Genomic DNA, 14,801 nt, shown 5'->3' on the forward strand with positions numbered 1-14,801 from the left:
CAAACACCATGCCAGACACTCAGTCCTTTGCTGCAAGAGGTTTTAGTGCTGGTTTTGGTTTTGTTTTTTTTTCCCTCTCCACTGTTCTGATGTTCCCTGCCAGGACAGGAAGCTTTATTCCTTACAGCAATGTAGGTGTTACCTGTGCTGGTGCAGCAGCCGGTGAAAAGCAGGAGGGGAGGACTTGTCTTTGGGCCTGATAAGTGGAGAAAAATGGCATCTTGAAGCACTGGCTTTAACTGGAAGACAGGAAGTAAAGCACTCGATCAGACTGGCCTAAAAATTCTGGTATCTCACCTGCCTGCGGCTATAGCCCAAGTCAGCTGACAAAAACACTAGTGATGCACCTGGCTCCTGTTATGCAATGCTGGAGGAGGGGAATTCCGTCCTGCTTTTTGCGGAGATCTGCATATACCCAAAGTTATCTCATGTTCTTACGCTTCATGTCAGCTGCTGACGAGGTTTCTGTGATTGCCAGAGCTCTCCTGAAACCCTCTACTTCACCTCACTTCCTGGGATAGTCCCTCTGCTGTAGATTCCAATCACAGCAGAACAGAATTGATTATGTGGAATAGAGGGATCTATCATTATGCTTGCATGATTTTGAGTAAGGCCTCTTTCCTGTGCTTAGGTTTCTGCCTTTTACTTGGGAAGGCTTCTTGGTTTCCATAGAGCTTTCCCCTAGTTTAGGAACACGAATGTTTTATAAAACAGCCACGCTGGGCTTAGACTAAAAGATCCTTTTGTCCCACTGTTGTGCTTTTCTCTGGGCATCAGATTAATGCTGGAGAGAATAAAACCATCAAGAAAATGTCTCCTTTCACGCTGTCCTTCCTCCAGTAACTTTGTTCAAAGGCTTCCTGAGCCAGATCTAGTCCCTGCATATTGCCATGATGGGAGCATATAGATCTTATACAGTGAAACACTCCATGTGCTTGGTTGTCCTCTAATTTTATTTAAGAGGGAAGGAATAGGGATAAAGTTCTGTGGTTGCTATAAGAAGTGAAAGCCACTCATATTTTCTCTTAAAAGTAATATCAAGCAGCAGTTTGCACCATGGCCACTGGTGTGTATGTGAGGTACCACCTGAATTTCAAACGTGCACTCTTAAGGATTATCTTTGAGTAGCCTGTTCCTGCAAGCCCTAACACTCGGAGTTCAAAAGAGCTGGGGAAAAGTAGGGAATGTTTATTATGTTTTAGTCATAACATGGTCTTTGTATTGCCTGGAATACTGCCCTTAATTTCACATTGGTTTAGATCTATACTCTAGAATGACACTTTCCTTCCACATAAATGTGTAGATAGTTCTGTTTTGAGCTGCTGAGTTTCCCAGGTGCCTTGGTCTGTGTTTATTTAGTAGTGTCACAGGACAGAGAAGTAGGTGGACACCAGAGGTATAAACTGTATTTAGGGAAGCACCTAAATTCATTCTTCCTGAGGTGCCACACTTTACTATCTGAGATTTTTGCAAACCAACCTGAAGATAAGTAAGGAAAAGCATTTAGTTGCTTCACACGCCTGTCCTGACAACTTGCTTTATATCCAAACACAAAACTCATACCTACAGCTTCAGCTAGCCTAGAGGAGTAGAATCCCTTTCCTTTTTTTTTTCTTTTTCCTGTGACCTGCAGGGATGCCTTCAAATTGGCAGCATTTCTCCAGCTGTTGGCATCTTTGAACCTATTGCTGAAAATGCAAGAGAAAAGCATCTACCCTGCCTTCAGCCCCCAGCTACCATCCTAAGAGTGTTTTGTTTGTGGTCTCTTTGTCAGTGAGTGCTTTAGGGTTGTGTGTATGTGCAGGTAAAGTCTAAGTTTGATTTAGAATATTAGAGCCACTTTTCTGCTTTATTTTACATCATCAATCATAGGGAATCCAAGAAACCCTTGAAGACATAAAAATCTAATCCTAATTTCTCATAGTTTTAGGGCACTTCTGGTTTGTTTCTTTTGTGTTAGTTGTTTTTTTATTTTTTTTTGTGGGAAATAAAATGAAAAATCATGTTCTTCTGGCAAGAAGCTAACCCACTACCACAGAATTATTTTATCATAATATCTAAATAATGTAGCTTTTCTACCCTTTCATCATCTAGAATTAATGTCACAGACATTTTGATTATCCTTCTTGTCCCCTAGGATTCTAATCTTCCAATTTCAGTTATGAATTTGACAGGGGTGTAACAGTCCTACCGTGTGATGAATGATGAATCTTAAATAAGGAAAGTTTTGCTTGCAGGATGGAGAAAGATATTGTCCACTTATAGGAAATATGATGATAGTTTACAAGGTTATAAAGAAAAGTCCTGTTAAGAGGAGATGGACTACAAGGCAGGGAGAATAACAAGCATTGAGCAGTGTCTTTTGCTTCTCTCCCTGGGTTGGTGTCTGGATTTGCAGGTTATAGAGCAGCGTTTTCTGCAGTGGTTCATTTCGGTACATCCCAATAACCTTTGCTTTAAAAAAAGAATAGCGAGAAAAAGAAATGTAAAAAAAAAAACCTACCAGTTTTGGACCTTGCTTCGAGCGCTCTTTGAGGCTTTCCTTGGTATTTTATTTATTCCTTTTTTATGAATACTAATCATTGAACTACATGGGCAGTGTGTTCCATTCCCAGAGTAAAGACTTAAGAAAAACCTTTTAAATTTTGTTGCTAACTAAGTGTAGTCTTGCACCACAGCTAGGTGTGGCCTTCCTGTTCCTTTGCGTTCCTCTTTTTACAGGTGTTTTTTAATTCCCCCTCTAGATTTGCTTGTTTGTTACTGACCCTTCCACCTGAGCCAAACTTGGGGCTCTGGGATTATTCCCAGAGTCCAACTCCTTTGCTTGATCTCGCTGCGTCAGGGACGAGCTCTGAAGGTTTGGTAGGTTTAAAGTTGATCATTGTGACTTTAATCAGTTTGCTGGTGATTATTTTTTCCTTACCTTCAGTATTGGTCTCTCCCCAGGATGTACAGCTCTGTTATTGAATTAGAGTGGGTTGGGAGGGGCCTTCAAAGACTGTCTTGTTCCAACCCCCTGCTTTGGGGCAGGAGCATCTTTCACTAGACCAGGTTGCTCTGAGCCCTGTCCAGCCTGGCCTTGAGCTCTTCCAGGGGTGGGGCATCCACAGCTTCTCTGGGTAGCCTTGTTCCCGTGCCTTACCACCCTCACAAGGAAGAATTTCTTCCTAAATATCCCATCTAATCCTGCCCTCTGTCAGTTTGAAGCCATGCCCTCTTGTTCTGTTACTACAGGCTTTGGTTAAAAGTCTGTCCTTGTCCATCTAATAAACCCAGTACTGGAAAGTAGCAGATTTGGATAGGTACTGGAAAACTGCAGTAGGGTCTCCCTGGAGCTTTCTCCAGGCCCCATGCAGCTGAGGAAAAGATGGATAATAAGGGAGCCGGGTCTCTTGGGGCTGGCAGAGTGGGAGATGGGGGTGTCGGAGTGCTGTAGGGATGCTGCTGGAAAGAAGAAGGGTGAGGGTATGGACTGAAACAGGCTCGAGTTCTCTCTGCCGCGCACTGAAATCGGAAGGGCTGAACTTTTCCCTTTGTACCTCCGGCTACCGGGGAAGGGCAGGGCCGGAGGACAAACTCCTTTTGCTGCCTCCCACCTGCGGCAGCAGGGGGCCGGTGTCGCGGAGCCCGGGGGTCTCGGGGAAGGGGGCACAGCCCGTCCCCCTCTCCCTGCGCCGCCGCTGCCGGGCGGGGCGGGCGGGACGCGGCGGGGGCGGGCGGGGGGCGGCTCCGCAGCGCTGGGTCCGCCCGCCCCGCCGGGAAATTCCCCCTGAAAAGGGCGGCGAGCCGGGCCCGTCCGTTCCGTCCCTCCGAGGTGTGCGGGCCCGGGCGGGAGCCCCGCGGCGCAGAGGCCCGAGCGCGGAGCTGTCACCATGGCCGGTGAGCCGGGGATGGGACGGGGAGGGGGGGACGCGGCGGGGAGCGGTGCCGGGAGGGAGCCGAGCCCGCTCCGCCCTTCCTCGCTGCTGGCGGTCGGTACTTCTGCGCTAAAGAAGCGGTGGGTTGTTCGCGTTAATCGCCATGAGATATCTTACAAGGTTTGTTAGGTTTCAAACTTTTAAGCCTCGGAGTTGCGTTGTTAAGACGCCCGGGTTGTTAAGTGCGGGTCTCGTGTCTGGGTGATGCTCGTCGGGATCCTGCTCGCATCGGGACTCGGCGGTGGGAATGCAAATGAATGAGAAACAGAGATGGCACAAATGCAAAGCAACGCAGATAAGGGATCGCGCTTTGAGTAATTACAACAAAAAGCGCAATTAAGTTTCTTGAGGCTAAATTAAACCGGGGTTGTCATCCTTTCGGGAGGAGTCTCTCTGGTATCTGTCTTAGGGTTTAAGAAAACCCCCTAAATTTAAAACTTGGCTACACTAATTAGAATAGCATTTCTAGGGGAAGCTGCTTTCCAAATTCGCAAAGTGTGTGCTCTGTTTCCACTTAGCAAGCTATGAACTTTAACTCCTGGTAAATATATAGGTGTGCCAACTATCAACAGAGAGAGAAAACAAACGGCTTTGTACAGAGGCATCTTTTAAACGTTATGTTTGATTTTTAGAGTGGCGAAACTGAAGCAGGAGACAGCAGTTTTGGGGTTTTTTTGATTCGCGTCTTTATGTATTTTTCAGTGTAATTAGGAACCAGATAAGGAATTTTTCAGCGGGGGAAGTTCATAACTTCCTGGTACTAGCTTGCTTTTGTAGTTGGCTTTTTTTTTTTTTTCCTTTTGGTGGCTGTTTTGTCATGTAACGCGATAGTAAAGAGGAAGTTCGTGAGCAGTATTTTTCGTCTCTGTTAGAATCTGTGCAGTTTGTGGAGCCTTAAGTAGATTACTGCTTTTAAAAATCAAATCTTGTTTATGTTTTCAGTTGCTTTTGCTTGAGCTGGAATGTGCCATAACAAAGCTTCCACCATCACTTTTTTTTTGTTTTTTTTTGCCCGAGGTGTTGCAGAAGGTTATAAGTGGATAGATTCTTGCTTTTTAGAAACCACCGATGTGAGATCACCAGGGATTTGTGCAGAGAGCAGTGACATCGGAGTTGAAGGGCGATGCTTCTGCCATCTGTGTCTCACTGCAGTCACCGCGGGGCCGGAGGGTTTCGGGTGATACTTTCACATCTTCCACAAAGACCCACAGCTGCTCTGCGTTCACATGCAGATGTTGCTGGAGAGTGTTCGCGGGTGCTCCTGGTTGTGCAAGAAAAATAGAAATTGGGCAATTCCTCCGGAGCAAAGGAAGGGGGCAGGACGTTGGTCCCGCTGTTGCTTTGCGTGGTGGCAGCATGTCAGACTTCCTCCCTCATGGCACAGGCTGTGTTAAACTTTGAATCGTCTTGGAGAGATGGAAGTCTGTACTGAGTTTTTGGGATTGTCCTTTTGTTTCTCTTTCTATTGCTCAAAACGGATGAGAATAAAACACCCTTCAGTCCTTCAATGAGCATAAGCTGGTGGAACTCTTGGAGCTGTCACTGCTTTTACCTATTTTCCTTGCTGAACTCTTGGAGCTGTCACTGCTTTTACCTATTTTCCTTGCATATGTAATCAGGACCCTTGATCTATTATATTCTCTTTAAAATTATTTAGTGCACTATTCAGGGCACGAGGAGAAATAAACAATTTGACAACAATAAGAACGAGAGGCAGGTTGTAATATGTAGCACAGTGTTTCTATTGCTAGCATGTGTATAGGCAATTATAATTAATTACAAAGACAAATTAAACTCTTAAGCACTTAGATGAAGGATTAGTTAGATTTTTTTTTTTCTTTTCTTACATTTCAAATGCTTTTTGGAGTAGTTGTGGGCAGGCAGGTAATATGAGTAGCCGTGCATTTCTCTTCCAGAATTAGTGAGAGTTTGTTTTTTGACGTAGCTGGTATTTGTTTGACAAACACAGCGAGACCTGAAGAAGACAGGTCTGTAACAGCAGTGGGGGAGCTAAAAGACCTCTGTGTGCGAGAGCAGGTCCTGGAATAGTTAAGCCAAGCCATGCACGTTGCTGGTTTACAGAAGCAGGGAACGCCAGACAGCCCTCCAGTTGGCTGCAGAGAGCACAAACACTTCTCAGTGTTTCCTCTCTGCACAAAACATGATGACACCGATAATCACGGCGGAGATGATAACGTGATTCTTAAACGGAGCGAGAGGGAACCAAGATAAAGTGAAGTTTAATGTTTAATCTCCGGAGGCTGCAGCGTCACCGAGCTTTACTTTCCCACAAACACACCTGGCTCTTAAGCAGTGGGTTCGCCTTCAATGACATTCGTTTCGACCACAGCCCTGTAAAGATCACTGAGCCTGGGGTTTTAAAATAAAGTGCTCTTAATAGGTGAGGGGAAAAAAAAAACCTCTTAAGCAAGTATTAATAGAGTGTGAAGGGAAATTACTGGTTAGAGCAGCGAGAGTTAAAGACCTCAAGTGATCGCGCTCCGCCGGAGTTTCGAACAGCGAGGCTCTGGCTAGTTTTGACAAATACATAATGTCTGTGGGTGTCCTGCACGTCAGGTTAGCAGCTCTGTAAGCATGAGAACCTCCAAATACCACGATTAGTAGGCTCTTTGCTGCAATTTTGTCACTGTAGCCTCTAAAATAGATTTTTAGGTTAGCATATGGACGCGTGTCTGTGTCTGTGGCGTGCTGGGCTGTGTAGGAATGGGAAGGTGAGGTTGCTCTCTCTGTCCTCGATTGTGTGATGGAAATGGGAGGCTCACTGATATGCAGCAGGCACTCGATGCTGGCTGAAGTCCTCTGTTGTCTGGACTGCAGGACTGTGCTGATAAATGCAATAGCCTAAGCAAACTGAAGTGTGAAAGTTAAAACAGCCACATGCAGGTGTGTGAGCATGGGTTTGTGAGAAGCTCAGACTTCTGCTCTCTCTGAAACCAACTTTATGTAATTTCTAAGCTTTTTGTTGTCAATGCCTGTCTCCCATGCCCTTTGCTGGACTTGCTTATTTTCTAGACAGAGAAAATATGCAAAGCTTGTCTGAGAGCATAAGGTAAGAGCTGGGAAGTATCTAGGAAAGGGACCATCCTTCTAAGTAACTGGACCTAGAGTAGTGGCTAATGTGTATTTAATGTAACAGCTCATGGTGGATGTTCAGAAAATCACTTAAAATCTACTTGATGTGAGGTGATTAGCTTAGAAACTGTAGTTTGATTGAGTGTTAGAAAGGTCTATAACCAGTCCTGAACCATAGTTCTCAAAGGTTTTGACACCACATACAGCCTGGAGTGGAAGTGCATTGTGTCTGTGGAACAGGCATTCAGGTTTTGAGGAGGCAGGTGTGGTTGAAGATGATCCCACCCAAGAGCTGCTCTCTCACTGCTGTTCCACTGCTGGCTGTAGGTGTGTGACAGCTAAATGTGCATTCGGGTCAGACCAAGGTGACGTTTTGGGGAGGTAGTTCTTTCCATGCCTTCTCTGCTTCTCTTGATCACTTTATCTTTTAGGTTATAATATTTTCCTACTTTGGGTATGAACTGCTGCAGCACTGGAAATGTTTTGTGACCAGCAAATCCCAGGCATAAAGTTCAAGCTTGGTGTTGGTAGTAGTACCTAAACCATTGTAGGTGCAGCACAAGAGAAGCCTTTATTAGGGAGTTAAGATTGCAATCCACCTCTTTGCCAAAACTTGTGTGCTGTGGACTCACAGGCTGTACAGACCTTGGGCAAAAGGAAGTAGGGGTTCTTTTACCCTTTTAGCACGTTCAATATATTTAATAACTGTTTTGCTTATTTACGTTGAAGTCCAAGCACTTTTTTTCCAGTGCTGTGCCACAGGATATTGCCTGTCAGGTTTGTTTGTGATGCTCAGCCTTGCTTGAGGAGGATGCTATTACATGAAGATGACAGAGAGCTCAGTAGACATTTCCATAAGCTACGTTCTTCTGATCGTGTAGCACCATGATGATTCAACTTGGACAATATTTACTTACCCTCTCTTGTTTGTTTTTCACATGCCACCCCGCTGTTGTCACTGTTTGATTGACTGTCCTGTTTGATGTTCTCAGTGAGATCTATTAAATAGCTTGTTACTGTCTGGCAATAAAACATCACTTGAAAAGTACTTACGCTCTTGCTCAGTTAATGTCTTTCTAACCCCCCCATTTAAGAGTTCTGCTGGCTCTTATCCTCGTCTGTCACTCGTGTTTCCTGAAAACCTCTCTTCTGACAGCTGCCCAATCGTTTTCCTGAGCTTTCATTGTCTGGGGAGATACTGCAACTAGAAACCAGCCCCGTGGGAGGTGGGCAGCTCAAAATGTAGAATTCGGTACAAGCAATCAGATATTTTCTGAGCTCCCAGTGATGATATTCAGCCCAGTAGGGTGGGGTATTTTTTGCATAATTTGCATAGTTTCTGCTGCGCTGTAATAGGAACTAAATCAATCAATTCTGAGAAAACATCTTCACTTTCAGAGGACACTGGAGAGAATATAGTACTTGACAGTACCTGTATTTGGAGAAGACAGCCATTCTTAAAAGTGTATTATTCTTAAAAATATCAACCATTCCCTCAAAATAATGATTTGTTTTCTGTTGCATAAAATCTTCTTTCATCGAGCATCATCTTTCATCATTCATCTGTTTTCATCAAACATCTTCTACGATGGTTAAAAGAGACTAAGTTCTAGATGGGAGCCTAGAAATTCCAATTCTTGCATCTTCCGCTGCTTTTTAAGCTCTGCTGTGTCCTAATGTTGAAAATGTTTTGTTTTGAAGGTGGCCCTGAGCCCTACATTGAAATATTTGAGCAACCCAGGCAAAGGGGAATGCGCTTCAGGTACAAGTGTGAGGGAAGATCTGCAGGCAGCATTCCAGGAGAACACAGTACTGAAAACAATAAGACATTCCCTTCCATCCAGGTAAATACCACTTTTATCCATGAATTACCGTTCCCACATTAACGTGGTGCTTGTAGCTATGTGTTGGACTCCACACAGTAAATACAGTGCTTTTCATCTCACGTTCTGTGATTCTTTCCTTGACATGCAAATGGAGTTGCAGGAGAGTGGGAAAAGAGTTACTTGCTCCTGGTCATGAAATTATTCGCTTTCAAATTTACAAGAAGAGAGGTAGTTAACAAAGTGCTGCTGGAGAGGGGACTCGGTGAAGTGCCCATGGTCTGGGAACCGTTCGTTGTTAGCTTTTTCTGAACACACTTTTGCTCTGCTTTCTCGGTTATGTGTCTTGGGTCTGGGTTTATGATTTGGACTGCAGCATGAATTTTGGGGAGGGCTTTGAAGGAGTTTGCCTACAAAATCTGAGAAGGCTTTGAAAAGCTGCTGGGCACAGCATGAAAGAAGGCAAATTGTGCGAGCGAACGGTCGCCCGTGATGCGGTGATCGGGCTCTGCGAAAGGCACTGCCGTGAAGTGTGTGGGGTTAGAAAGGGCTACAGAGCTTAAAAATGAGCTGAGAAGGGGGAACGATATGCTCAGAGAACCTGCCACGACGAGGAGTTGGGTGGTTGTGTTATGGTTAAAGTTGGGAAATCCAGAATGAGGGGATTCAGAGGAGCTCTGGCAGCTCTGATCGAAGCAGGGACAAGGGTGGAGAAAGTAGAGGGGGAATGGAAGCACTTTGTATGTGGGACAAAGGAATGTGTTGCAGATCCTGGACAGGTAGGGTAAGAGAAAAGAATTTCTGGTCCCCTATTCAAAGTTTTTAAGTTGCCGGTGTTTCCTTGATCTCTTCCACCTGGGAGGAAGTCTTTCAGAGCTGAGATTAGAAGAGATATAAATGGGAATATAAATATAAATAGAAGACAAATATAAATGGGAAGTTAAGAGCACTTGCTGTCTTGCAGCACATCAGTGCCCAGGAACAGAAGCTGTGTACCTGTGTTTGCAGTGTGTGCAAGTGTAAAAAACACGTGGAGCCAAAAGCGGAGTCTCTGGAATCACAGCAGAAAAAACATGGATACAGAGGATGTGAAACTTGAAAAATATGAGATGTTTTAGGCTGAGGCATAAAAGCTCTTCAAGAGGGAGTGTTTGAGAGAGTATTGGCAGTCATGTGTTGAGCAACAGAGTGAGTCTCTACAACATAAAGCAACTGTGGAAGCTGGTCTTAGCCCTGGAGCCAGAATTACCAAGGGCAGATGCAAAGAAGAAGGTTCCCCCTTGACTATCACGGTGCCAGATTTGGTTAAGGAATGCAGGAAATGGAGATCTGCCAGACTCTCATTTTTTCAGCACTCTGCCAATTGAACAAGGAACTATGTAGGCAGTTGGCAAGACTAAAGGCTTGCACAGACTCTCAGCCTAAATCTGTGTCAGGGCACAAGCTGAACAGGCAGTATAAACCCTTGATTCCTCTTATCTTGCACTGTGCTGCACACAAAGACCAGCCAGAACCCAAAGGGGAGGTGGGACATGGGTAGGTGACTGTGCAATCCTGGCAAAGTTTGTTCTTTTTTAAAGGTGACTATTGATGACAGAGCTGATTGTTACCAATAGCAGGTGATTTCTAGGTGAATTCCTGCCTCCCTGAAGCCCGTAGGAGGCTTTAGTGCTGATTAGGTGCCAGGGGAGTCCCCTCTAGACGTGGAAACATCAATGAGGATGAGAAGAGAGGGGCCAGGAAGAGATTAAATTTCGTGGTGCGGTTATGAAGATGAACATCAAGGAGGAACTGGAGAACCAAAAGCAGCCAGATCAGGCTTCAAGTTCAAGGGGCTGGGTGTGAAATGAGGGAGAAATGACGTAATAGTTGAAGAAACTGAAGGGTGACGGAAGTATTATCTTAAGGGTAAAAAGTAACAGTGGGTTGTATGAAAGCTGAGAGGAGCCAAATTGGAGAGTGAGAGCCAACAGATGATGGAAGCTAGAAGAGCACAGGTCAAGTCAAAGATCTGAGATGCTGGCTGAAAAGGACGTATGATGGATCCTTGGAATTTCAGGAGGAGGAAAGAAGGGGCTGAAGGAGGAGAACTGTTAGTTACAGGGCAGGGGAAGTGGAGGAGGAGAGCTCGCCTCTGCACAAACGTGTGCCCGAGCAAGTCTCGTCTTTGCTTTCAAGTTGTTGTGCGTCAAACAATTTAGGCCAAACTGTTTTTCCTTCTTTTTTTTTTTTTTGTTACACTCCCCCACACTGGGTGACTTCACTGGTAGCTGTCAGCACCAGGCTGCTTTCATGCACCTGAGAAAGGTGTGTTGAATTAGGCTGACGAGCGCTGGGAAGTAGGAGCTTGAGAATTTGGTACTCCCCTGCTTGAGTTGTAAGGTTGAATATTCGTCTGAGAATTAGTTAGAAAAAACCCCAACAGCCTCAGCAGGGTTTGTGTCATGCTGTGTCTGTTAAGATCCTCTTTCACTGCTTAGTGTTCATGCACTGGTAGTATCCTTATCCCTGAGGCTTTAGGAGTTTTTTTGTAAGGTTTTGGAGGAAGCATATCTGTGTGGTCCCTTACCTAGCTCTGGTATTTCTTCCACAGAGGATTTCAAGATAAAATGTATTCTCTATTAGTTGGGGGAGCTTTCGCCTCGATATCTGAAATCTAGAAAGTATCTTGTATTTATTTTTTTTTTTTTTTGTAGATTCTGAACTATTTCGGAAAAGTCAAAATAAGAACCACGTTGGTGACAAAGAATGAGCCCTACAAGCCACACCCTCACGATCTGGTTGGCAAAGACTGCAGAGATGGCTACTACGAAGCCGAGTTCGGGCCAGAGCGGCGAGTCCTGTCGTGAGTAATGGTGTTGCTTGGGAGTTTGATTAATTATGCAAGTGATTTGCTAATCTTGTGTTTTAAAACTCAGACTAATGATTAAAAGAGCAATTAGAATGCTGTCTTTGCTATAGTTTACTAATCCATCCCAGGGAGAGGGCAACTTCTCTTTGAAGTATTTCCTTCTTTTTTGGCACCACACATGTGCTTTTTCTTTCCTGTCACCCTTTTTTTATTCATTCTCCCAATATCTGTCTTCTTTTCCTTTCTCCCACTTAGTTACTTTTTTAGTCTTGTTCAGTAACACATCTTAGTCTTGAGCATGACTCTTTGCTACATGTGAAAAGGATGAGTAATAGAATGGGTAACAGTGTTAGAATTAGTACTTCAGGGTGTTGAGGGAAGTTCACATCTTCCATGGAAATTATATTTGGGCTTTCTGGAGAAAGTTTGTACTGGCTGGCTGTCATGTAATTTAGAAGGTAGTGGTTGTGACACATCTAGAAGTGTGTTAGTGGCTGTCACTGTTGTTGCTGTTTGTTTGGGTTGGGGTTTTTTTAAGTGAAAATACAGATTCTACTCAGTCCCTGCTGTGTAGAGCAAGTGTGCAGGGGAAGGATCTGTCTGCTTGCGGGTGTAGTACAGAAAATTCAGGCTGTATAAGAGATGTGTTTCTCAGTTCTATTAAGAATATCTCAAATACAGTTGTATTTGATGGCATTTCCTGTGAGCTTACCAAGCCTTGTATAACAAAATAAAAGCAGAACGAATGCAGCAAATGTGGAGTGATTATTGCCAGAGAGGGGAATTTAGAACTGACAAGCTGTTTGTGGGTCACAGTTTGCAATGCAGTGAATTTGGAAGCAGGCTGTTGCTGTGGGGTAAACGTAACTGAGGTGGGAAGAAAATCAGGTAGATATTTCAGTGTATAAGTGGCTCTCACACACAGCTCTGAGGCCGCTGGGATTCTGTTTGTGTCAGAGGAATTACTGTGTTCAGTGGAGTTTAGTCAGTAGGACACTATGAAAGGAGAGAGAGCTGAGACACATCTGTTTGAAGGTGGTGATTGCCTGATGGTGAAACAAGCAGTGGAGATGCTTCTCCAGCATCCAGGCCAGGCTCCAGGGATCACGAAGGCACCTCGGTGCATTCCGGTGGCACGGAGCACGTTGGCAGGCAAATATCCCAAACTGTTGAGGGCCATTGCACCTTCCCCTGACCATCCACTCACCAGCTTCCTTTTGTCTTCTCAAATCAAGCTTCCTCAGCCAAGGTCAAAGGGAGTCTGCTGTTGTAGCTCATCCCACTTCCTCCCCTCAGCTCTGTGCCTTCCCATCCGCAGCAAAAAAGCCAGATTGCTTAACGCCATTTCTAGGTTTGTTTTGCACTCACGGATTGCAGGAAGACTCTGGTGATTGTTCTTCCTCTTAGCATTTTCTTGCACAAGGTTAAATGTGTAAGCATGAGGCAAGCCTGTTAGAGAGGCCGTTATAATGCCAGAAAACACTGGGATGCTCTGCAAATGTTTATTTGCAGATTTTGATGTAATCTCCATTCTTTGACACGATGCCACGTCTCCATTTCTCTTCAGGCACTGGTGCTTGTTTGCTTTATCCATGTTATCCATGAATTCTTCCCAATGTTAGGGTTTAAACCTCTCAGTTTCTTACAGAACACTAAGTGGGCTACTTTCCCTTAATTGATAATGGGAAACTGTCAGCCTTGAGCTTGACATTGGAGGTGGGAGGAGACTCCAGACATTCCCTTTGAAATGTTTCCAGCATCAGTACACTCATTTTTTTAACAAATCATTGGTTGCTTTAAGATGAAAGAACAGCATGATCCATAATTGGATCTGGATGTTTAAAGTCATTTTCCTTTTTGTGGCTGGTGACTCAATCTTCACATTCTTCTCTTCAAGTCCACGTTGGAGAAAAGCCTCATCCAATACTTAGTGAGCAGGAGATGTCCTCTCTCACTGGTGATTCTGGCTCTTTGCTCCTACTGAGCATCCCAAGTGGAGCAAAAATCCAGTTTTATTTTTTTTTTTCCCTTTCGGTAGAAGCGGAATTATTAATCGCAGATTTTGGGCTGCTCTGACTAATTGCTCTGCATTGTGCTGTTTGAAATTCCCCATGTTTGAAAGTTCCCAAAGCATTTTGTTCTGCCTGTGGAACAGTGATCTTTGTACTGCTGCCCAAATTTGATCAGAGCCCTCCCTGGCCGAGACATCAAGGCAAGAGTTTGAATGTTGCAGCTTGTGGGGCTGCCTGTGTACTCAGATTCTTACTTCCTAGTTTGCTGTCTCTCTACATGGATGATATCATAGTTTTTTTTAGATGTTTTTCATTTTTTTTTCTCTCTCTCTTCCTACTTCTCCCTCTGCCTTCTCGTTATCTCGGCTGCTTCCTGTCAGCTCACGTCGATGTGAAACCCCACAGCCCTGCTGGGGTTCTCAGAGTTCCTCCTCTGGCCCAGCCCTCTGCTCAGCAATAGTTAAACAGACACTTTCACTGTGACAGCACAGCTTTAGAAAACATTTATAATCTGAGAGTTTTGGGGTGCTGAAAAGCCTCATTCTGTCCACGAGACGCTTTGTTTGGGGATATAACGTGGAAACTTCCATCGGCTTTGAAGTGTGCTCCAGGCAATCTCTGGAATACACTGGGTATTCTGGAGGGGGAAAAAAAGTGGTGTGTGCTGTAATCAAGCCCTAAAAAAAACTACTTCCTACAAGAGCAGGTGGAAATAGGGTTGGCCATCGAGGTGCAGTTCCAGTCTTGACTGTCATTCCTCCGTGCACTCCTCTAGTGAACTGTGGTTCTGGAAGTGCAGCCTGATGGCAGAGGATTTGGGAACCTCTGAACAGAGCATATTGGGCACAGACAAGGGAGTTTAATTTCCTTAAACTTAACATCATGCCAGGATAGTCTCGTTCAGGAGAGCGGTGTTTGGAAGGAGGAGGATCTTTAGGTGCAGTAGGTTTGTGGAGTTTCAAAGGAAGGGAAATGGCTGGTGCTTCTGGAGAAAGATGCCTGCTGGCACAGCCCATCTTCAGAGCTTTATTGTCACATCATGAAACACAGATCATTTTTTTAATTTTTTTTTTTTTTTTTTTTTTTTTTTTTTTTTCTTTTTTTA

The 14,801-nt window shown here is 44.5% G+C and overlaps 1 protein-coding gene across 2 annotated transcripts in view; it reads left to right on the plus strand.

Annotated features, from left to right (window-relative positions):
* The first annotated feature begins 3,788 nt into the window (after positions 1-3,788).
* REL (REL proto-oncogene, NF-kB subunit) overlaps positions 3,789-14,801 on the plus strand; it is a 30,391-nt gene continuing 19,378 nt past the window's right edge. The window contains exons 1-3 of one of the 2 annotated variants that reach the window (XM_017821848.1): positions 3,789-3,879; positions 8,712-8,854; positions 11,530-11,678. In XM_017821848.1, the coding sequence (XP_017677337.1) occupies positions 3,873-3,879; positions 8,712-8,854; positions 11,530-11,678 (299 nt within the window). In that variant the 5' untranslated portion in view covers positions 3,789-3,872. Of the gene's footprint in view, positions 3,880-4,001; positions 4,038-8,711; positions 8,855-11,529; positions 11,679-14,801 lie in introns of those variants that run through there. The other variant, XM_017821849.1, reaches the window with a different exon arrangement.

Source organism: Lepidothrix coronata, unplaced genomic scaffold (genome assembly GCF_001604755.1).
Source record: "Lepidothrix coronata isolate B3197 unplaced genomic scaffold, Lepidothrix_coronata-1.0 Scaffold92, whole genome shotgun sequence".
Classification (NCBI taxonomy): Eukaryota; Metazoa; Chordata; class Aves; order Passeriformes; family Pipridae; genus Lepidothrix; species Lepidothrix coronata.